This window comes from Mustelus asterias, chromosome 26 (genome assembly GCF_964213995.1).
Source record: "Mustelus asterias chromosome 26, sMusAst1.hap1.1, whole genome shotgun sequence".
Taxonomy (NCBI): domain Eukaryota; kingdom Metazoa; phylum Chordata; class Chondrichthyes; order Carcharhiniformes; family Triakidae; genus Mustelus; species Mustelus asterias.
Genome location: NC_135826.1, coordinates 13,841,011 through 13,866,387, shown reverse-complemented (window position 1 = coordinate 13,866,387; position 25,377 = coordinate 13,841,011). Strand labels below are relative to the sequence as shown.

Below are 25,377 nucleotides of genomic sequence, written 5' to 3'. Positions count from 1 at the left end.
GAGGAGAGGGGAGGAGAGGGGGCGAGAGGAGGGAGAGGAGGGAGAGGGGGGCAGAGAGAGGGAGAGAGAGAGGGGGTAGGGAGCAGAGAGGGGGGCAGAGAGGAGGGGGCAGAGGGGGGGCAGAGAGGGGGGAGAGAGGGGGAAGAGGGGGGGGGAAGAGGGGGGGAGAGAGGGGGGGCAGAGAGAGGGAGGAGAGAGAGGGAGCAGAGAGAAAGAGGGGGGGGAGGGAGAGAGAGAGGGCGAGAGGGAGGAGAGAGAGAAGAGGTGTGAGGTTGTGTGTGTGGGGGGGGGGGGTGAAGAGGGGAGGCGGAAAGTGGGCAGAGAGAGAGAGGGAGAGACAGAGAGAGGGCACTTGAATATGGATGCGCCCTCTGAAGAGGTCAGTTTTTAACAGATGTTTGGCTGTGATGGTGATGGGACAACCCCTTCAGCTGGCAGCCAGCAGTAACAGCTATGGTCTACCAGCTGTCATGGGTTGGGAGGGGCGGGGGTGAGGGGCTCCCTCATGACCCTTCACCAGCCCCCCTCCCTCACTTCCTGTTTTGAGCACATCCCATTGGTCTGGACACGGTCCATATTGATGTGGGCACCCTACTTCGTCAGTGAGTGAATGGGTCCATTGTCAGTAATTTCCCTGTCAGCAGGGGGCTGTCAATCTGACCCCGAGCTACCCTCGTTGAAAAGGGGCTCGGGGTCAAGGTGATAGCAGGGAATCCCAGAATGGAGGCCGGTGGCACGAGATGATGCATCTGCCCGTCTCTGATCTCGACCCCGAACTATCTGAAAATCCAGGCATCAGCTCTGGTTTGGTGGACAACACTTGCATGTCTGTGTCAGCAAGCCGACGCAGAAAGGGACTCGAGCAATAGAACAAGATAATACAATATACTGAGGATGTTATAAATCTGATACAGAGGCAAAGGCCGAAACCCTACCCCCTCGCTTGCCCCAGAATCGGACGAGGTTCCCAGAACGGAAATCTCCCTTGGCCTTGGGTGGGACTTTACCATCTTGCCTGAGTGAGGCGTGAAATCCCACCCAAAATTATCCTTTGTCTCTGCTTTGCTTCCAGTGTGCGCTGTCTGGCCGGCTGAATATTTCAGGCATTTTCTGTCTTTGTTTGATACTTAGATCTAGACTGTTTTAGGGACACAGGTTCGAATCCCACCACAGCAGACTGTGGACTTTGATTTTTTTTTTTAAATCTGGAATTAACAACCTACTGATGACCATGAAACTACTGTCGATTGTCGGGAAAACCCATCTGGTTCACTAATGTCATTTAGGGAAGGAAATCTGCCGTCCTTACCTGGTCTGGCCTACATGTGACTCCAGAGCCACTGCAATGTGGTTGACTCTCAACTGTCCTTGGGCAACTAGGAATGGGCAATAAACATGGCCAGCGATGCCCATGTCTCATTAGTGAATAAAATAAAAGCATCATTGCAGTACTGAGAAAGTGCTTCACTGCCAGAGGTGCTGTTTTACAGATGAGCCCCATATACCCTCTTGGATGGATGTCGAAGATGCCAAGGTTTTTATTAGATAACCTACACAGTTCTCTCTGGTGTTGCGGCCAATATTCATCCTTCAATGAATATCATTAAAACACATTATGCGGTCTTTATGTCCCTCTGTTTGTGAAACCTTGCTGTGAACTGCAGATTTCACATCTTACAACAATATCGACACTTCACCGACCATAAACCACGCTGCGCTGTCGCTGAGGTGGTGAAAGGTGCCGAATAAATGCAGAAGTGAAGCTAATCCTAAGAAGCCTCTCGGTTTGCTTTATTATAAACTTCCTTTCAGCAGGTTAGCAGTGTGGGACGCTGCAGACATCATTAATCCTCACAGGCACAGGCAGGCTGTCAGTGGATTCCCACTGTGAGTGGCTCCTCACTTTGTTAGATCATGCATTGAGGAAGAAAAAATAATCACACCTAAATAGAGGCCACATTGAGAAAGAAACTCAGCGGGCAAGGCACTGGAGAGGATCGGGGTAGGCAGACGCCAGGGGTCAGGCTGCCTAGTTACCCTCTCAGTTAGAGAATGATGCTGGGTATCAGGCTATGCAGTGACCCTCTCAGTTTGAGAATGATGCTGGGTATCAGGCTATGCAGTGACCCTCTCAGTTTGAGAATGATGCCAGGATCAGCTATGTAGTTACCCTCTCAATTAGAGAATGATGCCAGGGAATAGGCTGCTTCGTTATCCTTTCAGTTAGAGAATGGTGCCAGGGATCAGGCTATGGAGGGACCCTCTCAGTTAGAGAATGATGCTGGGGATCAGGCTATGCAGCGACCCTCTCAGTTAGGGAATGGTGCCAGGGCTCAGGCTATCAAGAGACCCTCTCAGTTAGGGAATGACGCCAGGGAATAGGCTGCTTCGTTACCCTCTCAGTTAGGGAATGGTCCGTAAGAAGTCTCACAACACCAGGTTAAAGTCCAACAGGTTTATTTGGTAGCAAATACCATGAGCTTTCGGAGCAATGCTCCTTCGTCAGATGGAGTGGTCTCTGTTCTCAAACAGGCCCGTTCCAAACACCGTTCCCTACAGACGCAGAAATCAAATTACAGAATACCTGGGTGAGAATAGTTAATTACCAATCCCCAGGGAGCTCGTATTCTACGAGTCCTATAGGAAGGTCAATCAGTGATTCCCCCATGCAAGGGAATGGTGCCAGGGATCAGGCTATGGAGTGACCCTCTCAGTTAGAGAATGACGCATACAGGATGTATTTCAAAAAGGTCTGAGCTTCAAATTGAGTTGGACAAAGTAACTGTGCCCGGCGCTGATGTGGATGACGTTGGACTGGGGTAAGTAATTGAAGCCAAAAAGTTGTGATATCAAGAAATTCAATATAGCTCTCGGGGCTAAAGGGATCAGGATATCGAATTTGATGATCAGCCATGATCAAGATGAAAGGCGGAGCAGGCTCGAAGGGCCGAATGGCCTCCTCCTGCTTCTAATTTTTATGTATCACCATCACTCAACTTCTCCATTGTTGCTAAATTATCAGATGCTTATTGAAATCCAGCACTGGGTGAGCAGAAACTTTCTCCAATTAAATATTGGGAAGACTGGGGTCATTGTTTTCAGCCCCGTTCCAAACACCGTTCCCTAGCTACTGATTTCAGTCTCTCCCCAGTAACTGTTGGAGATTAAACCAGTCCATTTGCAACCTTGTGTTGTGCTTGACCAGAAAATGAGCTTCTGATCACATATCCACGATTTCACTAAGAGAACCTATTTTCACCTCTGTAACAGCACCCCATGTTGCTCCTGTTCAGCTCACCTGCTTCTGAAACCTCATCCAAGCCTTTCTTACCTCTGAATGCACATATTCCAGGCAAAGTCCTGGCTAGTCTCCCCAACTCTACCCTCCATAAAGCAAGATCATCCTAAACCCTGTTGCCCCTGTCATAACTCGCACTGATCCCATTCCCCTATGACCTCCTGTGCTCGCTGACCTACACTGGCTCCTGGTCAAGTAACACCTTGATTCTCATTCAAATCCCTCTCCGGCCATTCCCCTCCCTATCTCTGTAATCTCCTTCAGCTCCATAATCCTGTGAGATATCTGCACTCCCCCAATTCTGGCATCCCCGATTTTAATTGCTTTACCACTGCAGGCTGTGCCGACAACTGCCAAGGCCCTAAGCTCTGGAATTCCCTCCCAAAACCTCTCCATTTTTCTCCCTTGCTTTTCCCCTTCAAAACATTCCCGAAAACCTACCTCTTTGGCTAAACCTTTGGTCATTGACCTAATATCTCCTCAGGTGGCTCTGTGTCATATTTTGATTTGTATGCTGGAATCTTACCGCCACGTCGGCCCGGAATCAGGGCGGGTGCTGCTTGGAGGGCGAAATTCTCTGTTGGCTTCAGGTAGGATTTTACGAGCCTTGCTCGAGCGGGGTCGTGAAATAACGGCCGTAATGCTTCAGTGAAGCATCTGGGAACATTTTATGTAAAGAGAAATGATTGCTGCTATATTCCAGGTATAATAACTCCAGAACGCGGCTACACAGAACGGTGCTTTATTGCATAAAATAAAGTGAAGCAAAAGCCACGAGCCTGTGGTGAACACAAACAGGGACAATAATGGACCCGCTCAGGGGCCTGCTTTATACAGGGCTCGGTATACGATTAGTTAATTACCAATCTCCAGGGAGCTCGTATTCTACGAGTCCTATAGGAAGGTCAATCAGTGATTCCCCCATGCAAGTCCTGGGGGTTATTACATCAGGGCATTTATCTGAATGGCAGTGAGCTTTGGTCAGATTATCAAGACTGGCAGTAAACTAGAGTCAGGTTCTCTTGGGGCACTAACAGTGCCAATGACCATGTTGTCAACTCTTCTTGTTAATTATGGAGCTGGATAAATGATAGTGCAACAGGTTCACCTTTAGGATGTGTGTCTGAATCCAGCTCCGAATAATGAGGTGGGATCCTCCCCTGCCCAGCTGCAAGAGTCTTTGATGAATTTCCTTGGGTCTGAAGTGCAATGCTGGGGTAAAGAGGATAGGAACTAGAACCATACATCCATAGAATCCCTACAGTACAGAATGAGGCCATTCAGCTCATTGAGTCTGCACCGAGTCTCCAAAAACACATTTTACCCACACTATCTCCATAACCTCACACATTTCCCATGGCTAATCCACTTAACCTACACATCTTTGGACACTAAGGGCAATTTAACATGGCCAATCCACCTAAGCTTTGGACTGTGGGAGGAAACCGGAGCACCTGGGGGAAACCCACGCAGACATGGGGAGAATGTGCAAACTCCACACAGACTGTCACCCAAGGCTGGACTTGACCCCGGGTCCCTGGAACTGTGAGGTTGCAGTGCTAACCACCGTGCCACCCTTTTCTGGCAGGTTTTTGGCCTCCACACTAACATGTGGTAATTCCTGCTGGAGGAGTCCTGACTGCCTGTAAATTGCCTGATGCAAGGATGCATTGCTGGTGAGGTGATGCCACCCTTCAGATTATCTGTGCCGCCTAAGCACCCAGATCAATAGAAAGGCACAAGCGGGGCCACACAGGAATTTCCCAGCTTGGGTCACGGCTGGAAGGCCATGGCTGGAGGTAAACACAATAAGGTCTGTCCCTCACTTGGATGTGTTGGTGTCTTATTCAATGGGTTTGCTGGCTAGTCTACAGGGGAAGCGTGACAACGTAGCACCAACTCCTCAGTCCACCTCCCCACCAAAGCAGGCACCCAGGATCTTCCCACAGTCCCTGGGTACTGGCCGGGATTATTCAATGAGGTAACTCCACTGTAACCTGAAAGAGTCTGGCGAGGTTGACAGCAGAGGTCAGCAGCACATTGGGGTTCCCATCACTTCTGGTGACAACGCTGAATTCGTGAACTCTGCCCCTCGCACTAGTAAGGCACTAAACTACACTATTCACTCACACTTAGCAATATAATTATGCAATGTTAAATTTGCTTCCACAGAACATATTGTGGCATTTCACATGGAAGTTTATTGAGTACCAGTGCGTTTGGATGTTCTTCAGCGATTTGTCACGCTGCTGTCAGCTCTCGACCAGATGGTCTGGGAATGAAAGTCAACTTGCTTCCCATACAACAACTGGCTGATCTGGCAGCAGTGCTGTGGGGTCAGCCAATGCTCACTAGATACTGCTTCTCTGCTCCCTGGGAATCATTCAATTCGGCAGCCGTGGATCAGAGGGTGAGCGTGCTTGGTGAGATGGTCCCTTTGGGCCCGGGGATTCCATGGTGAATTGGCTGACTGAAGCTGGGGCTCAGCCTGGTCATTGCACTCTTCACCCCAGTCAGAAAGAGCGTCAAGGTCATAGAAACATAGAAACTAGAAGCAGGAGTAGGCCATTTGGCTATTCGAGCCTGCTCCGCCATTCATTTTGATCATGGCTGATTATTGAATTCAATATCCTGATATCCCCTTCCCCCCATATCCCATAATTCCTTTAGCCCCAAGCGCTATATCTAATTTCTTCTTGAAAACAGACAACGTTTTGGCCTCAACTACTTTCTGTGGTAGTGAATTCCACACACACCACCCTCTGGGTGAAGAAATTTCTCCTCACCTCAGTTCTAAAAGGTTTGCCCCTTATCCTGAAACTATGACTCCTAGTTCTGGACTCCTCACCATTGGGAACATTCTTTCTGAATCTACCCTGTCTCACCCTGTTAAAATTTTATAAGTTTCTATGAGATCGCCTCTCACTCTTCTAAACTCCAGTGAACATAATCCTAACTGACTTAGTATGACCTCGTATGACAGACCTGCCATCCCAGGGTCGAATCAGTCCTGTCAGATTCAGGAGCTTTTCTGGAAGCTTCCCGGAGAGAGACCAGATAATTCGGGGTGGGGGGGCAGATATGCTGGCCATTGGCGGAGCTCACAAATACAAAGCTGAAACCTCCTGAGACAGCAGCGGCACTGAAAATCCACATTATTATGAGTTCCATGTGCTGCTTTCGATGTCCACTTATCCATTACCTTCCAGTATAATTGGGGGAGAGGCCTATGGATGGTGGCTGAGGGTGCCCCGCTGACAGGCTGCCCTCCTGAGATACAAGATACAAGAGTTAACTCCACTATCCCATACACCAATCAGGGAGATCGCACCCAAAAGAGGCAGGGTCGGAAACAGGGTTATAACATCGCAGCCCTGATTCTCTGGTGCAGGTTCCTGGGCTCAATGGGAACATGCGATCAGGAAAATTAACCCTTTCGTTTCGAAAGCCGCATCAACTGAGAGCTGGAGGTGAGTGCTCTCGCCTGCTGTAGCTCCTTGTGAAGCTGGTGATTCCGACTGGAAAGTGGGGCCCTGAGGGCAAGACTCTTTGCAGGTTTGCTGTTCTCCAAAAACAGGAGCATTTTAGCGATTATTTCAATCTGGTTATTCTCCAGAGCCAACCTGGCGCCTGAGTGACAGCAAACAGTTCCACCCTCGTCAAGAGAAACAGCTTAAATCTGAATCAGATGAGTGTTTGATAAGAAAGCCACGTTTTTCGTCCCCATAAGGTTTGGCTGTGTAAATACTGCGAGTTTAAAATGAGCTATAATGTAAAACGCCAGCAGCTTATTTTCCCCAGACAGATATTTGAATAGATATTTCTCGGGTACCTGCACGGTATCCCAGGATGCACTTGTTTCGTTTGACACTTTCAATTTATCAAACAACTTTGTTGTTTCATCTGCAGGGAGCTCAGCGTGATACCATTCCTTTCCGTGCCCTTCTCTTTTTATCCCCACTTCCACCCTTTGCTCAGGCAAAGTACCCTGGGATCAAACATAGCAAAGATAAAAGCAAAATACTGGGATGCTGGAATCTGAAACACAAACAGGATGACTCTTCGTCGGAGCTCTGACCAAGGGTCATCCAGACTCGAAACGTTGGCTCTATTCGCTCTCCACAGATACTGTCAGAGATTTTCCAGCATTTTCTGTTTTTGTGTCAATTATAGAAACACATTTCTGATCAGATATAGGAAAAAAAATTCCTTTCTCAGAGTTACAAAGCTAATGCGCAGAGTGGACGGGGCAAGCTCTTAATCCATCTCCTCGCTTACTCCACAATCCCATTCAAGCTGAATCCAATTCACCGCCCTCACGAGAGCGACTCACTAGATCCAGGCTGACAAGAGCAGGCATTACTTTTCATCGAATCATAGAATCCCTACAGTGCAGAAGGAGACCATTCGGCCCATCAAGCCTGCACCAACAACATTCCTACCCATACCCTATCCCTGTAACCCCATATATTTTTCCTGCTAATTCCCCTGACACTAATGGACAATTTATCATGGCCAATCCATTTAACTCGCACATCTTTGAACTGTGGGAGGAAACCGGAGCACCCGAAGGAAACCCACACAGACACGGGGAGAACGTGCAAACTCCACACAGACAGTGACCCAAGCCCGGGAATCGAACTCCCTGGCGCTGTGAGGCAGCAGTGCTAACCACTGTGCCACTGTGCTACCCTTTGATTTGATTTATTATTGTCACATGTATTGGGATACAGTGAAAGGTATTGTTTCTTGCGTGCTATACAGACAAAGCATACCGTAGATAGAGTACATAGGGGCGAAGGAAAGGAGAGGGTGCAAAGTATAGTGTTACAGTCATATCTAGAGAAAGATCAACTTAATATATGGTAAGTCCATTAAAAGGGAAGAAGCAATTCTTGAGTCGGTTGGTAAGTGACCTCAGACTTTTGTATCTTTTTCCCGACGGAAGAAGATGGAAGAGAGAATGTCCGGGGTGCGTGGAGACCTTGATTGTGCTGGCTGCTTTTCTGAGGCAGCGGGAAGTGTAGACGGAGTCAATGGATGGAAGGCTGGTTTGCATGATAGGCTGGCTTGCGTGATGGACTGGCCTTCGCCCACAACCCTTTGTCTTGGTCCTACTGTGTTTGATCTTAGCCAAAAAGGTCGGATCGGCTCCCTCAGCCGACTGGGGAGCTGGTGTCTGTTTGACTTTGGTATCTTCTGTCAAAATCCAGATTTCATGCATTGAATTTGAATTCCACTGGTTGCTGGGGTGGTTTGAGGGGGGGGGGAGGGTTGGATTTGGAGTCCTGTCGCCAAAGCATTAGCCTGGGTCCCTGGATGACTAGCTCAGTCACATCTCTTTAACCTGTGCTTAATGCTCCCTCCACCCACATTGTCTGTATCTTTAAGATCTGCCTGGCTGTAGGGATTCACATTCTAATCAGTATTCTGTAACTTGATTTTTGTGTCTCTGTGCCCTGTTTGAGAGCACATTTCCACTCCATCTGATGAAGGAGCAGCGCTCCGAAAGCTAATGGTATTTGCTACCAAATAAACCTGTTGGACTTTAACCTGGTGTTGTTAAAACTCTTACTGTGTTCACCCCAGTCCAACGCCGGCATCTCCACATCATGACTAGCTCAGTGACATTATTGCTGTGCCAACGCCTCCCTCCCTAAACCAGTGGAGCACGGCTTGAATATTCAAATTACATCTACGTCTGTGGAATCAGCAACAAGGCATTGGATAATTGGACTGAGCAGTTCAGAGGACCCAGGTCTCTCGACCAAAGTCGAGTTTGTTTATAACTGTTGTTTGAACTCGGGGATTGAATTTCGGCCTTGAACTCAGTCCCTGTTAACAGTCTTCATTTAGAAAATTCACTGTTTCCGCATCTGTGCTGCTTTCAATTGATTTTTTTTTTAGAAGGTTCGGGGCCATCAGTAAGTTCCTGAGAATAAGAAGCCAGCGATTGATGTCTATGGCATCAATACTGCAGGCTCGCTATCACTGGACTGGTTGTGCTTGAAAACAGGACTATCGAATGTCGAAAAAATGTAATTGCTTCACAATATCCTGGTGACTGGGGTCAAGATGAGGCGATGGCCTCGTGGTATTATTGCTGGACTATTAATCCGGAAACTCAGCTAATGTTCCGGGGACGCAGCTTTGAATCCCCACCACTTGGGTCACACCCTCAGCCACAAATGCTTCCTCTAATCCCCATTGTCTACCGGGTCAGCTGGTCCTCACAACATGTTAACATTGGTTCCATTATAACATGGTGGCTTGTCTAATATCATTCTGTAGGATTTATGAGGAAATAGAACAAGATAGGTTGGAAGGGCACTTTAACATACAGAGTTGTGCTTACTGTTCTTCACCAGTAACCCCTGGGTAGCTTTATATCAGTAAGAAGTCTAACAACACCAGGTTAAAGTCCAACAGGTTTATTTGGTCGCAAACGCCAACCTGTTGGACTTTAACCTGGTGTTGTTAGACCTCTTACTGTGTTTACCCCAGTCCAACGCCGGCATCTCCACACCATAGCTTTATATCAGACATATGCTTTTGTGATGGCCTGTGCTGGGTAGGCCCTGACAACCGTTCCAGCGGATCCTGAAGCTGCCAACAATGGCTTACATTTATAAAGCAAATTCCACACAGGCAGTCACTCAAGGCTGGAATTGAACCCGGGTACCTAGCGTTGTGAGGCAGCAGTGCTAATCACTGTGCCGGTTCAAAGCTCCCACCCAGGATTTGTCCAGACTTTACAGCTCTGCTAACAGATTTAAATGACCTTTTCTGTGGCCCAGGGTTGGCTGATATTTAGCTTTCATTCTATTCCTCAAAAAGGGAGTGGAACAAAGTTAAAATTCCGATGATCCAACCTCAAGCATAGAAATCCCCTGTGAAAGTGTAGAGAAGGACTTCTGTGGTATCCATGTGCAATGCTGTTGGCGATATACTGACACGGGGTATTTAGGTTGGTGTCACACGCTGGGACACCAGCAATTACTCCCGAGTCTGAATGAACCTGGTACAAAACCCAGAACGTTTTATCACTATCAGCTGCAATCCACAAACCAGTAAACAGTACGGAGAGAAGCTGATTTCACTTCTCGTCAATGCTGCTCATTCAGTAGTTCTTTCCTCCATTCACTTTGAGCATCATCGTCAGGTCAGCTTGCTTCAGCCAGGAGAGCTCCCCCTCCGAGTTCAAAGGTAATAAACTGAAGCTCAAATCCTAAAGAATTGAGCATTTAATTTAGCGCATTGCAGGAGGAGGCCATTCGGCCCATCGAGCCTGCACTGACAACAATCCCATCCAGGCCCTATCCCTGTAATCCCATGTATTTACCCTGCTAATCCCCCGACACAAAGGGGCAATCTAGCACGGCCAACCAACCTAACCCGCACCTCTTTGGAGCGTCGGGGGAAACTGGAGCACCCGGAGGAAACCCACGCAGACATGGGGAGAATGTGCAAACTCCACACAGATAGTCACCTGAGGCCAGAATTGAACTCGGGTCCCCGGTGCTGTGAGGCAGTAGTGCTAACCACTGTGCCACCCCGATATGGGTGCGACATGGTGCGGTTATATGGGTGAGTACCGAGGATGTGCTGCCTTACTGGAGTTGCTGTTCAAGCATTCCTGCTTTGGGCTCGATCTGGATCGTAAGTGAAATGAAAACAAAAAATGCTGGAAAAACTCAGCAGGTCTGACAGCATCTGTGGAAAGAAAGACAGAGAATAGAACTTCCCCGTCTCGTACGCCCCACTACCACTGCGGGCGAGAACGGAGAATTTGGCGCTCAACCAAATCCCCATTCACAGCAGCGGGACCAGAGAATCCCCAACCGCGGGCGAGGTTGGAGAATTCTAGCAGAGTTAACATTTCGAGTCCGTATGACTTCTTCACTCAGGGGGTGGTGGGGATCTGGAACTCGTTGCCGGAAAGGGTTGTGGAGGCCGGAACCCTCACCACGTTTTAGAAGCATTTAGATGAGCACTTGAAACGCCATAGCAAACAAGGCCAAGGACCAAGTGCTGGAAAATGAGATTAGAATAGACAGGCGCTTGATGGCCGGCGCAAACACGATGGGCCGAAGGGCCTCTTTCTGTGCTGTAAAACCCTATGACGCTTCTTCAGGGCTCTCTCCACGGATGCTGCCAGACCTGCTGAGTCTTTCCAGCACGTTCTGTTGTGATTTCAGATTTCCAGCGTCCGCAGTATCTTGCTCTTATTTTGGGCAAAAAAAACAAGCTCGCTTAAACAGGTTTTTGTGCTGGGGTTTCAACTCAAATTTATTTATTTCCCTGAAATTAAAATCTGCCAGGAACCATAGCAATTGACAGCTTTTTTAGAACATAATTTAAGGAGATTAGATTGGGAACAAATATTTCTTGCTATATTTAACAATAACCTGATGCAGTTTTATTAACACAGCTGAACGTGGCTTTATCACAGAAAACTAGTTTGTTAATTAGCGTCTAATCCACCACCTGTGAGTAATCTGATTATAAATAACTAAAACTGACTTTAAAAAAACCATACAAAGCCATTTGCTAATTATATCGGTGTACGGCAGTCAGTTTTTTCGTAAATTAAAATGATATATTTAAAAGCTCTTAAAACTTGCTAATTAGTGCCCTTGCAGACATTAAAAATCTTAATGTTAAGAGCCTCCAAAGGCGGACGCAATCAAGTATGAAGTTGCCATGGTGATTAACTCGATCTGTGGCTAGTTTGGTAGGCGTGGAAGGCTTCTAGTGCAATAGTTTTTCATAGAATCATGGAATCGCTACAGCGCTGAAGGAGGCCATTCGGCCCATCGAGTCTGTGGCAACAACAATCCCACCCCAGGCCCTATCCCCGCACAACCCCACACATTTACCCCACTAATCCTACACATCCCGGGACACTAACAGGAAATTTAGCACGGCCAATACACCTAACCCGCACATCTTTGGAATGTGTGAGGAAACTGGAGCACTCGGAGGAAACCCACACAGACACAGGGAGAATGTGCAAACTCCACACAGTCACTCAAGCCGGGAATTGAACCCAGGTCCTTGGAGCTGTGAGGCAGCAGTGCTAACCACTGTGCTACCATGCTGTCCAGTGCTAAATTTTGCGGAAACCCATTAAAAAAAAATTCATTCATGGCTGGACCAGCATTTATTGCCCATCCCTAGTCGCTCTTCTACTGAGTGACTCACTCAGCTATTTCAGAGGGCAGTTGAGAGTCAACCACATTGCTGTGGTTCTGGAGTCACATGTAGGCCAGACCAGGTAAGAACGACAGATTTCCTTCCCTAAGGACATTTGTGAACCAGATGAGTTTTTCTGACAATCGACAATAGTTTCATGGTCATCAGTAGATTCTTAATTCCAGATATTTTTTTATTGAATTCAAATTCCACCACCTGCCATGGTAGGATTCGAACCTGGGTCCCCTGAACATTAGCTGAGTTTTTGGATTCATAGTCTGGTGATAGTACCATGAGGCCATCGCCTCCCCTATAATTTGTGCTGGACATAGTTTGCCCTGGGAGTTCCCTGATCTTTAGCATTGATGTGGTTGAGTTGGGGGTAGCCTATATTGAGTTAGTTGGTGCCAGACAAGGCACCAATTACACTGCCACAATTAGCATTTGTTGTTTCTGGGTTTGACGGGGGAACAATCCACCAGGAACCTACTCCTCCTGGACATGTGGATATGCAGAAAATCATTGTGATGCTCTCCATTGGGAGACAGCCCGCTGACACTCGCTGCCCAGGCTTGCACATAAAGAGGAGGCAATCTGAGCGAGGTACCAGGTGTTAGCCCGAGGTTGTAAGCCTGCATCCCAGCAATAATCAGCATCTTATAAGAGGAGGAAGGGGTGAGGAAACAGCTTGCACTTAATAAGGTAGAGAGAGAGAGCGAACGAGAGATAGAGAGTGAGAGAAAAAGAGAAAGAGACAGAAAAAGAGAAAGAGACAGAAAAAAAGAGAAAGGGAGAGAAAAATTAAAGAGAGAGAAAGAAAAAGAGAAAGAGAGAGAGAGAAAGAGAAACCAGAAAAGAGAAAGAGAGAGAAAGAGTTAACATGATGAATAGCTGTAATTCCCTACACACCTGATCTCAGGGAGGTTGCCTGACCCAAAGGTGGAGGAACCTTGGGACAAAGGGAGCGTAAGTTGGCGCACAGCGTCACTGCGGCCCCTTCACACTGTGAACGTCATGAAAGGGCTTTACTGGACTCTGGGTAAACTGTGCAGTGAATAACCTTGGAACTTGCTGCAAAAGACAACCTTGAAAATGCCCTTGTGAGAATCACTGGGCGGCATCATTGACCATATAGCATCACATAGGGTCAGAACAGCAAGCGCAGGCCAGACAAGCTCAAGGTGCCCTTGGGAAACGGCGAGTTCACGCAAGCATATTTTCAATTCATGCTTTGTTTAAAAAGATGTTAAAGCCACTACATCTTCTCACAAAACACAAAATGTACTTCCAAAACGAAAGCTAACTGGATAAATCACAATCTGTACATATCAATTTGCCTGTTATTGGGGGGGTGGGGGGGATGTTCCCGTGTATGGGATTGACTGGATTGGTCAGGCTGCAATCCAATCCATGGGCACACGGGAGATTTATTAGTCGCTTTGGTTACTTTCACAGTCCTGGATTATATGCAACTGACTAGCATCAAAACCAGTCGCTTTTGTGATAAATCATTTAGTCTTTCTTGCCAGCTCTCCTTCTTTGGACTGTGGGAGTCTCGAATCCTTGCTTGCAGATGGTTCTGTGGCACGGCTTTGTCCTCCCACAATCAGGTAATTCAGCTCAGGCAGCGATCGTCTGCAGGCTATTCAGCTGCGGCAGGTATCATTGCCAGAGCTGGTTCTGTTCTCAACTAAGGTCCAAATGCATGAGTGCGCTTGTCTGCCAGTTGTCCCTGGAATGGGATCAGGGATGCAAATCCTGGCCAATATTTTTTTCTATCCCTAAATCAGGAGGCTGGGGCCAGTTTCAGTATCAATACCACCAACAATTCAGCTGTTTCCTTTCAGAAATCTACTTGGAAAGCTCGTGGAGCACGGGACCTCGGCATTTTCTTTCCAAAAAGACACACATTTGTCAGAAGAGACACGACGGGGGCGGAGATGAGGAGCCTCAAAGTCTTAAGAAAGGAGAGGTCGGGGAATGAGCCTGTGGAATGAGTCTTCATTTTGAAAGATAAATGACTGTCACATTTTAGTCTCTTGTCCTCTCTTCCCATGTGAGCTCGAGTCCAGGATGGAACCAGCTTCCATGTGCAGTCTCTGCTCTGACAGTCAATTGCAGGTGGGCAGCGGGAGCCTGCAATGTCCGTCTCCGCTGTTGAACTGAACCAGGGGTGAATACAGTCGACACTGCCTCAAACGTTTTACTCGATGGACGGAATTTTCTGCGCAACCCAACATGACTTTCGCGACAGTGGAGAGGGCCTGCCATAGGCCGGCAGTGGGATCTTCTGGTCCCGCTATTGTCAACAGGATTTTTGGTTTGATTTGATTTATTATTGTCACATATATACAGTGAAAAGTATTGTTCCTTGCGCACTATAGAGATTAAGCATACCGTTCATAGAGTACATAAGGAAGAAGGAAAGGAGAGAGTGCAGAATGTACTATTTCATTTATAGCTAGGGCGTAGAGAAAGATCAACTTAATGCAAGGTAAGTCCATTCAAAAGTCTGATGGCAGCAGGGAAGAAGCTGTTCTTGACTCGGTTGGTACGTGTCCCCAGACTTTTGTATATTTTTCCCGAAGGAAGAAGGTGGAAGAGAGGCTCTCCAAGGTGTGTGGGGTCCTTCATTATGCTGGCTGCTTTTCCGAGGCAACGGGAAGTGCAGACAGGGATTTCCACTGAATGCAGCCCTCGCTGCTCGGAAACTGGCGTCGGGAGTGGGACCGGAAGATCTCTCCGGCCTGAACTGCCAGAACCTTCCGGCCATTATCATATAATGTCAGGCCGGGTTAAGGCAACCGATTTCCTTCCCTCAGGGGCAAAATCTGATCGATTTCAAACGCCAATTTCATGGTTACCACATGATGATACTACCTTTCTATTCCAAATTAACTGACTGCAAATTCCCCAGTGCCACGCTGGAATTTGAACTCATGTCTCTGGACTTGTCCTTTGAATTACTTGTCCAGTAAATATATCCACCAAGCTACCGTATCCTTGTTGCGTTTATGTTTGATAACATAAACTCAGTCATTCAATATCCACCATGACATTTTTTATGTACATATAGATATAAAGATAAACACTCTCTAGCTACAGGCTGGCAATGTTCAACAGAAACATAATCCTCCGGGTTGTGTGAGGCCTGGTTTCACTGAACATAGCGGTAGCACATCGATTAAATCAGATGCTCACTGACCCCTACCTGCTGGTGTCAGGCTACAAGTGCAGATTATTGACGGCTGCGTGCTTGGCCACTATTCTCAGCACACAGCAGCCATGGTCAGTCCACAAGCAGAGCTGTCAGACAACCGGAGAGGATCGGGCCTTTCAGTTGCTGCCTGAGTGCAGCCTGTGGTAGCTCGTGGGCATGGGTTTGGGAGTTTATCCCAAGTGCCGTGAGGTGGGAAATACTTTATGTGCCATTGTGGGTCAAATATTGCGCTTTTAAAGTGCAGCTTATCACACGATGATAAAGATTTGTCTGCTTCTATTCACATTGGCAAAGTCCGAGCGACAAAATTATACCCTTATTTTTAAAATTCAATCATGGGACATGGGCATCGTTGGCCAGGCCAGCATTTATTGTCCATCCATAGTTGCGGTTAGCACTGCTGCCTTACAGCGTCAGGGGCACGGTTTCAATTCCCGGCTTGAGTCACTGTCTGTACGTTCTCCCCGTGTCTGCATGGGTTTCCTCCGGGTGCTCCGGTTTCCTCCCGCAGTCCAAACGACGTGCTGGTTAGGGTGCATTGGCCATGCTAAATTCTCCCTCAGTGTACCCGAACACGCAGCAGAGTGTGGCGACTAGGGGATTTTCACAGTAACTTCATTGCAGTGTTAATGTAAGCCTACTTGTGAAACTAACAAATGAACTTTAAACTAGAAGGTGGTGGGGAGCTGCCTTCTTGAATCGCTGCAGTCCATATGCTGTGGGTTGACCCGTAATGCCTTTAGGGAGGGAATTCCAGCACTCTAACCCAGCAACAATGAAGGAATGGTGATATATTTCCAAGTCAGGGTGATGAGTGGCTTGGAGGGGAATGTGCAGGTGGTGGTGTTCCCATGTATCTGCTATTCTTGTCCTTCCAGATGGAAGTGGTCGTGGGTTAAAAAGTGCAATGCAAATTTTTATAATAAATTTCCCCAAAACCCCCTCCTCCCCTCCAAATATATATTAAGTTCCACCTTCTCTACTGTCACAGGGATGTACTACTTGCAACATCTATGAGGGATGGGGGTGCAGATAAATTGTCCTAGTCAACTCACATTTAATACCAGCTTTGATTTTACAGCGTATTTGCAGTTTGGCAAGAGGATGATGCTCATTGGATACAATTGCTGAGGCGAATAAAGCAAACTGTCTTTGTAATCAGTTGAACTTTGCAAGATTGCGATCAAAGAAGGAACTCTGCTAGGTCCAGGTGGTAAGTGGGTGAATGGAATTGAGGTTAGGCTCTGTTAACCGAGGGGCTGAATGGCCCACTCCGGTTCCTGCTGCAACACTGATAACCTGCTCACAAATCATCAGGCAGCTCTTGTCAACTTTGAGCTGTACAATAGCTTGTGCTCTCCACTGACTCCCCTCCCCTCCCCTGCCACCGCACCCCCCCCTCCACAACACGCACACAGGTCATTCGTCACAGTGCCAATGTGATACTCTGTGCTCGGGTAGGACATTATTAGCAACATGTCAACCGCAGACATTCTCATATTCAACTCACTGCTTTGAGTGAAGGGAAGGAGGACCCCGCTGTGGTGTCCAACTGTTTGCCTGACCCCATTTAACGTGGCTTTGTGTCTGAAGTTAATGACTCCTGTCTCCGCTCAATCTGGTGCTGACTTTGAAATGTGCCAGGGATGGGAATGGACACGTCAGCACATCAGATCAGGGTCAACCGAAACATCTCGAGTCCTCTGAATTCCTGCAATGGATCATTCTGACCTTGAAATGATCATTGTTCTCCCCAATTCCCAAAACTATGACTTTTTAATTTGGTGTAACCCATGTATTTATGAACGATGCAAATGCAATAGAAATAATACAATAAGCACTTAGTACAAATGAGCTGTGGGTTAATGTTAGCAAAAGTATGGTGATTTAAGTACATTTTTCACACAGATTTAAACTCCTGTATCTGGTATCATTTTGGATTTACCTCAGTCGTCAACAATTCATATTTTACTGACAGATCATAGAAATCATACAGTACAGAAAGAGGCCATTCGGCCCATCGGGTCTGCACCGACCACAATCCCACCCAGGCCCTACCCCCATATCCCTACATATTTTACCCGCTAATCCCTCTAATCTACGCATTTTAGGACACGAAGGGGTAATTTTAGCATGGCCAATCAACCTAACCCACACATCTTTGGACTGTGGGAGGAAACAGGAGCACCCAGAAGAAATCCACGCAGACACGAGGAGAATGTGCAAACTCCACACAGACAGTGACCCAAGCCGGGAATCGAACCCAGGTCCCTGGAGCTATGAAGCAGCAGTGCTAACCACTGTGCTACTGTGCCGCCCGTGATGGTGTCCACATTATTTAACTGATGAGAGAAGAAGGATCAAGCTTTACCTCTTAGTACGGTGAGTTTAGCCGTCGTGGTGACATCGTTGAGTATGTTGGTTGCTTGGCACTCATATATCGCCTCATCTCGGGGTGTCCGCAAGGGCTGGATCCTCAAGACTGCTCCAGCACCATCATCAAACTCAATCACCTAAAGAGAGCGAAAGAGGCCAAAGGAATTACAGAACAGAAAGAGGCCAATAACCCATCATTCCCTTCTCACCGGCTACACTGGTCTGCTGGGAGCTCCCAGCTTTTCACCATTATTGCAGATTGCCTTTTCCACCAAGTGTGAACCACACTGGGCTGGCTTCAATACTAATGGTACCGCCCGAATGCAGTTTATCATAGAATCCCTACAGTGCAGAAGGAGGCCATTCGGCCCATCGAGTCTGCACGGACCACAATCCCACCCAGGCCCTATCTCCCGTAGCCCCACATAATCCTCCTGACAACTTAGCATGGCCAATCCATCTAACCTGCACACCTTTGGCGTGTGGGAGGAAATTGGCGACCCGGAGGGAACCCATGCAGACACTGGGAGAAGGTGCAAACTCCACACAGTCACCTGAGGCCGGAATTGAATCATGGTTCCTGGCGCTGTGAGGCAGCAGCATTAACCAACCTGCCACCCTAAAGAATCCCTACAGTGCAGAAGGAGGCCATTTGGCCCATCGAGTCTGCACCGACCACAATCCCACCCAGGCCCTATTCCCATATCCCAAATATTTACCCTGCTAATCCCCCTCACACGAGGGTCAATTTAGCATGGCCAATCAACCTAATTTAGTTCCGGACTAAATTTAGTTTACTTCACTGGAAGGCAAAGTCTAAAAGTTGAGCCAAAGGCCAAACTAAAACCAAAATTAACATTATTCTCAAAGTGAAGTACTGAGTTTCACCAACACCTTGGTGAAACAGGGCAACAAAACCAGCGAGACTCTGGATTCTTTTACTCTCCAGATACATTTTGATGCTTTTCCTGCCACAAATATGAAACTTACTACCTTTGTGGATACCAGCCATTTCATATCCCCTCCTCACTGCCTGATAACAAGGCCCCTGAGAAGTCAATAGCCAGTTCTGGCCCATGGCGATTGATTGTTGCCATGGGAGCCAACCCAGAACCTCTCGACCAGGGAAGGACTCAGTGTCGATCTCAGTTAGTTCAACATTGACTTTTCCTGGAGTCAGTGGGAGACCGGTCTGCCCTTACTGGTGACGGCACGGAATGATCTAGCAGCAAGGAGGCCTGACATGGTAGGCAGGTGGTGAGAAAAATCGAGATTTTTCCAAGAGGTGCAAACATTTCTAGATCTATGTTTTCGAATTTTGAGAGAAAGTGACAATCTTGGAAAACAAATGCACCCCCCCGCCCCCTCAAACCTTCTTCCTTGTTCAAGCATTACAGGTGAATTTGTGTTCGAATGTTCTACTGCAGGGAGGGCTGGGTTCACTGAGAACAACAACTGGACTGCGCTTTCAATCGTCTGGACCCCAGCCTCTGGAATTACCTCCCTACACCTCTCCTCCTCACTTGCTTCCTGAGGGGGAGGCAGTGGCATAGTGGTATTGTCGCTGGACTTGTAATCCAGGGGCCTAGGGTAATGCTCTGCGGACCTGAGATTGAATCCCACCACAGCAGATGGTGAAATTTGAATTCAATAAAAAAATCTGGAATCAAAAGTCTACCGATGACTATGAAATCATTGCCGATTGTCGCAAAAACCCATCTGGTTCACTAATGTCCTCAAGGAAAGGAAATCTGCCATCCTTACCTGGTCTGGCCTACATGTGACTCCAGACCCACAGCAATGTGGTTGACTCTCAACTGCCCTCTGAAATGGTCATAGAATCATAGAATCATCGAATCCCTACAGTACAGAAAGAGGCCATTCGGCCCATCGAGTCTACACCAACCACAATCCCACCCAGGCCCTACCCCCATACTCCTACATATTTTACCCATTGATCCCTCTATCCTACGCATCTCAGGACACTAACAGGCAATTTTAGCATGGCCAATCAACCCAACCCGCACATCTTTGCAAGCCACTCAGTTCAAGGGGCAATTAGGGATGGGCAACAAATTCTGGCCCAGCCAGCGACGCCCACATCCCATCAAAAATTTTTTAAGAAGGACACTCCTTCAAACCGACCTCTTTGACCAAGCTTTTAGTCATCTGACCTCCTATCTCCTTATGTGACTCAGTGTCATACTTCCTTTTGTAAAGTTCCTGTGAAGTGCCTAGGGATGTTTCATTGCATTAAAGGTGCTAAATAAATGTAAGTTGTTTATTTTTGTTGAGATTCCACCTTGGATATCAAACCTTCATCTCTAGAGTCCAGGCTAGTAATCATCACCACAATAAACTCCAGGAGAAGGCAGTCTGATTGGATAGAGTTGAAATTCAGGTATTTGAGTTGAAAGAATGTCGTCTTGGCGACTTGTTGAATTGTGGGATCATTATTGATTGCTTCGTGCCTACAGGTGTCAAAAATCAACCATTAATCAGAGCAGATACATACCTCAAAACGCTGGGAGCTAACTCGCTTTCCTTTCTTGTTCCATGTTACTCGAGGCTTGGGGGATCCCGTCGCCTGACAAACAAATGATGCCACTCCTCCTGAAACGCCAATCTGGTCACTGGGAGCTTTCATAAACCTTGGGGGAGCTGCAGTAAAGAAAAGGGAATAATATAAGTAATTGGAAGGATCTATGCCATCGTGGAAGGAATCAGTCCAAACCACTGGTGATGTTAGACACACGTTTCTCATATTACCTTTCAGCGCGCCCAATATTGACAGCCTTGGAAGAGAAACAAGATTAGCCCATTCTGACCAAGCCATTTCTGTTGCTACCTCCAGAGGTAACAGTCCTACAGAACCACTTGTTCCTGATCATTGGTGGCTCAGGTTGGCCAAGTGATTTATGTTTCTCGTATGGACCTTCTCCAGACAGAGAAGGTGCAACAGCTAGAGATCCAGGGCACCATTTTCACACCTTTGCACACATACTGGCTCTGAGGGAGCTCTGAGTGTGGCTTTTGCTACCAAATAAACCTGTTTAACCTGGTGTTGTTAAACTTCTTTCTGAGGGAGCTATCCAGCAAGAGAAATGGAAGGGAAGAGAAGAGACGTGCAGAATATGACACAGGGGAGCCCCCAACACACTACGCAACAAATCCCCAGCACACGACACAGCTTTTCCAAAGGACATTCGGGAACCAGCTAGATTTTACAACCACTCCCTGGCGTCACGGTTGCCCCCGCAGATATTAGCTTATCATTCAAGATTTATTTACCACATGCACCTGTGCAGATGCTGATTTCCTGTAAAACTCCACCCTAGTTTTGCAGGGATGAAAACCCAACGTTAGGGGGGTAATTTTGAGCCGCGTTAGCCATCAGCGCTAATGGCGACGTGGGCCCAAAATCTCGCGAGAGTTGGAAAATGAGATTCTCGCCGGCGATCCAATTTTCCAACTCCCTTGCCATTGATGTAATGAGCTTCCCGCTCAGAATACATTTTAATAAATTTAAATCTAGTTAAAGGGATCCCCACAGTATGTTCCCTCCTCATTGAATATTCATCCTGCACTGATGTACAGTTTACAACAGGTATTTAAAAACTTAAAGCAGTCAAAGGGGGCCCACTGGAGGTGTAAAGGTAAGTATAGTTACGTGGGAGAGGGACATACCCGGGCAGTGCCCTGAGCCCTCTGACTGGCTGGCTGCTTTTCGGAAGGGGGGAATATTCTGTCTCCGGGATTCCTGATCTGGGGGATGACCCGCAAATGCCCGGTTAGGTGTCTGATTGTCGTGCGGTTTGCCAAAGGAGGAAACTTGGCTCACGTGGCACATCTCCAGCCGGCACCTTCATCATTTTCATCGAATACCACTCCATTTGTGAGTAGGGCTTGCCAACTCTGGATGGGTCTATTCCTGGAGGTTTAGTCACATGACTGTCAGCCTTCCACTACCCCATCCCTCTGGCTGGTGTGTGCGTAGTCTCACTGATGCTTGTGGGTGTGCCCTCCCCCATGTCCGTGGAGAGGTGGGTGAGAGGTAATTATAAATGCAGATCGGTGCACAGACTGCCAGGGAACCTGGAGAGAAAGCTCGGCTGTGCAACTGGAGAACTACCCGCTAATCTTCTCGTTGATACTGACATTCTGACAAACTATTGGAAGATTCTGCCCATTGGAACCAAAGTATAATCCTGGAGATGTTAAGGATTCAATTTCATTGTTGACGTATACAGTTCATCGAATCCGACAGTGCAGAAGGAGGTCATTTGACTCATCAAGTGTGCAACGACCACAATCCCACCCAGCCCCTATCCCCATAGCCCCACGTATTTACCCTGCTACTCCCCCGACACTAAGGGGCAATTTAGCATGGCCAATCAACCTAACCCGTACATCTTTGGAGTGTGGGAGGAAACCGGAGTACCCGGAGGAAACCCACACAGACATGAGGAGAACATGCAAACTCGACATAGACAGTGACCTAACCCGGGAATTGAACTCGGGTCCCTGGCGCTGAGAGGCAGCAGTGCTAACCACTGTGCCACCGTGCCACCAGGGCATACTGTGCTAAAATAAATCACTGTTAGATAGCATTTAATTAGCTCATGCAGAATATTTGGATAATTTACACAATGATGTAACATTTACACCTCTCCCCAATCCATTAAAATGCGTGTCTCAGTGTTCAATGGTTAATAAACGGCAGTCATTGCCATGTGCCCATCTGCTGGTAAAGCTGAGATATTTCAGACCAGCAAGCTGCATTATGGTAACTTTCACAGGTGGCCCAATCACTCCTGGATGGTCATCCATCCCTGCTGCTGACACTCTCTTCCTTTCGCTTCCCAACCCTCCAAGATTGTCCTGGAGTTTCCAAGCATCCTTTCCGGAAGTATCAGAGCTTGGTATGGCTCCTGCTCTGAGCAAGATCGCAAGAAACTACAAAGGGTCGTGAACGTAGCCCAGTCCATCACGCAAACCAGCCTCCCATCTATTAGCTTTGCCTATACTTCCCGCTGCTTCGGAAAAGCAGCCAGCATAATCAAGGACTCCATGTGCCCCGGACATTCTCTCTTCCACCTTCTTCCATCCGGAAAAAGATACAAAAGTCTCAGGTCATGGACCAACCAGCTCAAGCACAGCTTCTTCCCTGCTGCCATCAGGCTGTTGAATGGACCTACCTTAAATTATATGAAGTTGATCTTTCTCTACACTCTAGTTATGACTGTAACACTATATTCTACACCCTCTCCTTTTCTTCTCCTCTATGTACTCTATGGATGGTATGCTTTGTCTGTATAGCGCGCAAGAAACAATACTTTTCACTGTATCCCAATACATGTGACAATAATAAATCAATCCAAATCAAGAATTGAAAATTAATCTACAGGACACGTGGTGAGCCACCCTATAGGAGCATGAGACAATGTTTCCTTCTCCATTTTCTTTGAATGATTTAATTTTTAAAAAATCATTTGTTGGACATGGGCGTCGCTGGCCGACCAGTATTTATTGCCCATCCCAAGTTGCCCGAGGGCAGTTGAGAGTCAACCATGTTGTTGTGGCTCTGGAGTCACATGTAGGCCAGACCGGGTAAGGATGGCAGATTTCCCTCCCTCAAGGAAATTAGTGAACCAGATGGGTGACAATCAACAATGGTTTCAATGATATCAGTGGATTCTTAATTCCAGATTTTTTTTTATTGAATTCAAATTCCATCATCTGCCATGGCGGGATCCGAACCCAGGACCCCAGAACATTAGCTGAGTTTCTGGATTAATAGTGGTGTAATAATACCACTCGACCATCGCCTCCCCAATTTCTGTTAATCTATTAGTTAATAAAATATCAGAAATGGGCAGAAGTCTGTTTGACTGACAGTCAAGGATCATTGTCCGACAAAGTGTCTGCTAATTTTCAATTTGACATGGTGGAGTTGGAGGCCAGAGAGATGGGGTAGTGAAAGGCTGATGGTCACGTGATTAAGCCTTCTGGAACAGGCTCAGAGTAGGCAAGCCCTACTCACAAATGGAGTGGGATTTAATGAAGGCAATGGTAGGTGGTCTCTCCTGCCGGCTGGAGATTTGGCACAAGACCCAAGTTGCCTCCTTTGGCGAAGTACAAGGCAGTCAGGCACTTAACTGGGCAGTCACGGGCCACTCCCCAGATCAGAGATTCCACAGCAGAAGCCCCCTCCCAAAAGCTGCCAGCCAATCAAAGGCCAGTGCACTGCTCTGCAGCACTACCAGGGAGCGGTGTCTGCTACCAGCAATGCACCTACCCCACACCCGAGATCGGTGAGGGAGCCAGGCCAGTTGAGTGATGGTGAGATGGAGGCCGGCAGCAAGAGCAGGGGAGTGGCTTTCAATGGGTCTACCTTTCAAATGGCCAGATCCCTTGATCCAGAAAGACACTGAGTGCCTTTGATCGGGAGACACCCCATGGAGGCCTGCAAGCAACCCCCGACACTGTTCTTCAGGCTTCCCACATGGACAGTTCCCACCTGCCGCTGGGAGAATACCAATGGCGTCGGGATGAGGCCTACCACACATACAAATGCTTTAACTGGCAGCCGAGCAAGATAACTTTTGGGGCAGGGATGGGAAGGTTCCCCACCTGCCAACCTTCCACTGATTAAATAACCCCCTCACCACTTCCAAACATGAAACTCTGACCATTAAGAAAGACTGTTCAGTTAACACACAACTGTTTTGTATGCATCAATGTGAAGGAGGATAATGACATGTTGAATCTTAATGTTGGGAGTATCAAACCCTTTCATGTTATCATTAACTCTTGCTGCCCTCTCTACAGATGTTGCCTGAATATTTCCAGCATTTTCTGCTTTTATTCCAGGTTAAGTGTCAGCATGGATTAGATATCAGGCCCGACTGTATCCTTACCCCACCCCCATCGTCCGTACTGACTACCTGTGCTGTCAGAAAGAAACGTGATGTTACTTATTCAGCTTTCTTCGAGAGTTGTTAGGAGATTGGCAATTTTAGCAATTTAAACAAGTTTTCAAGAGGAATCAATGGGACCTGGAGAATTATTGCAAGCCTCAGGCTACCTGTTCTGAAATAAAAGCCAGCAGAGCTGACACTCCTGGCTGTACCATGCTCATGAGTTTACCCCCATTTGGCTCAACACCAAAGGTGTCTCTCAGAACACAAACCGCAGAATCATAGAATCCCTACAGTACATTCGGCCCATCGGGTGTGTACCGACAACAATCCCATCCAGACCCTATCCCCACATATTTACCCTGCTA

The 25,377-nt window shown here is 47.4% G+C and overlaps 1 protein-coding gene across 1 annotated transcript in view; it reads right to left on the bottom strand.

Annotated features, from left to right (window-relative positions):
• The window catches only part of LOC144479463 (receptor-type tyrosine-protein phosphatase delta-like), a 526,436-nt gene that overhangs the window by 299,474 nt on the left and 201,585 nt on the right, over window positions 1–25,377 (bottom strand). The window contains exons 3-4 of the mRNA XM_078198154.1: window positions 20,605–20,750; window positions 18,085–18,226 (exon numbers count right to left, since the gene is read on the bottom strand). Of these exons, the coding sequence (XP_078054280.1) occupies window positions 18,085–18,226; window positions 20,605–20,750 (288 nt within the window). The remainder of the gene's footprint in view (window positions 1–18,084; window positions 18,227–20,604; window positions 20,751–25,377) is intronic.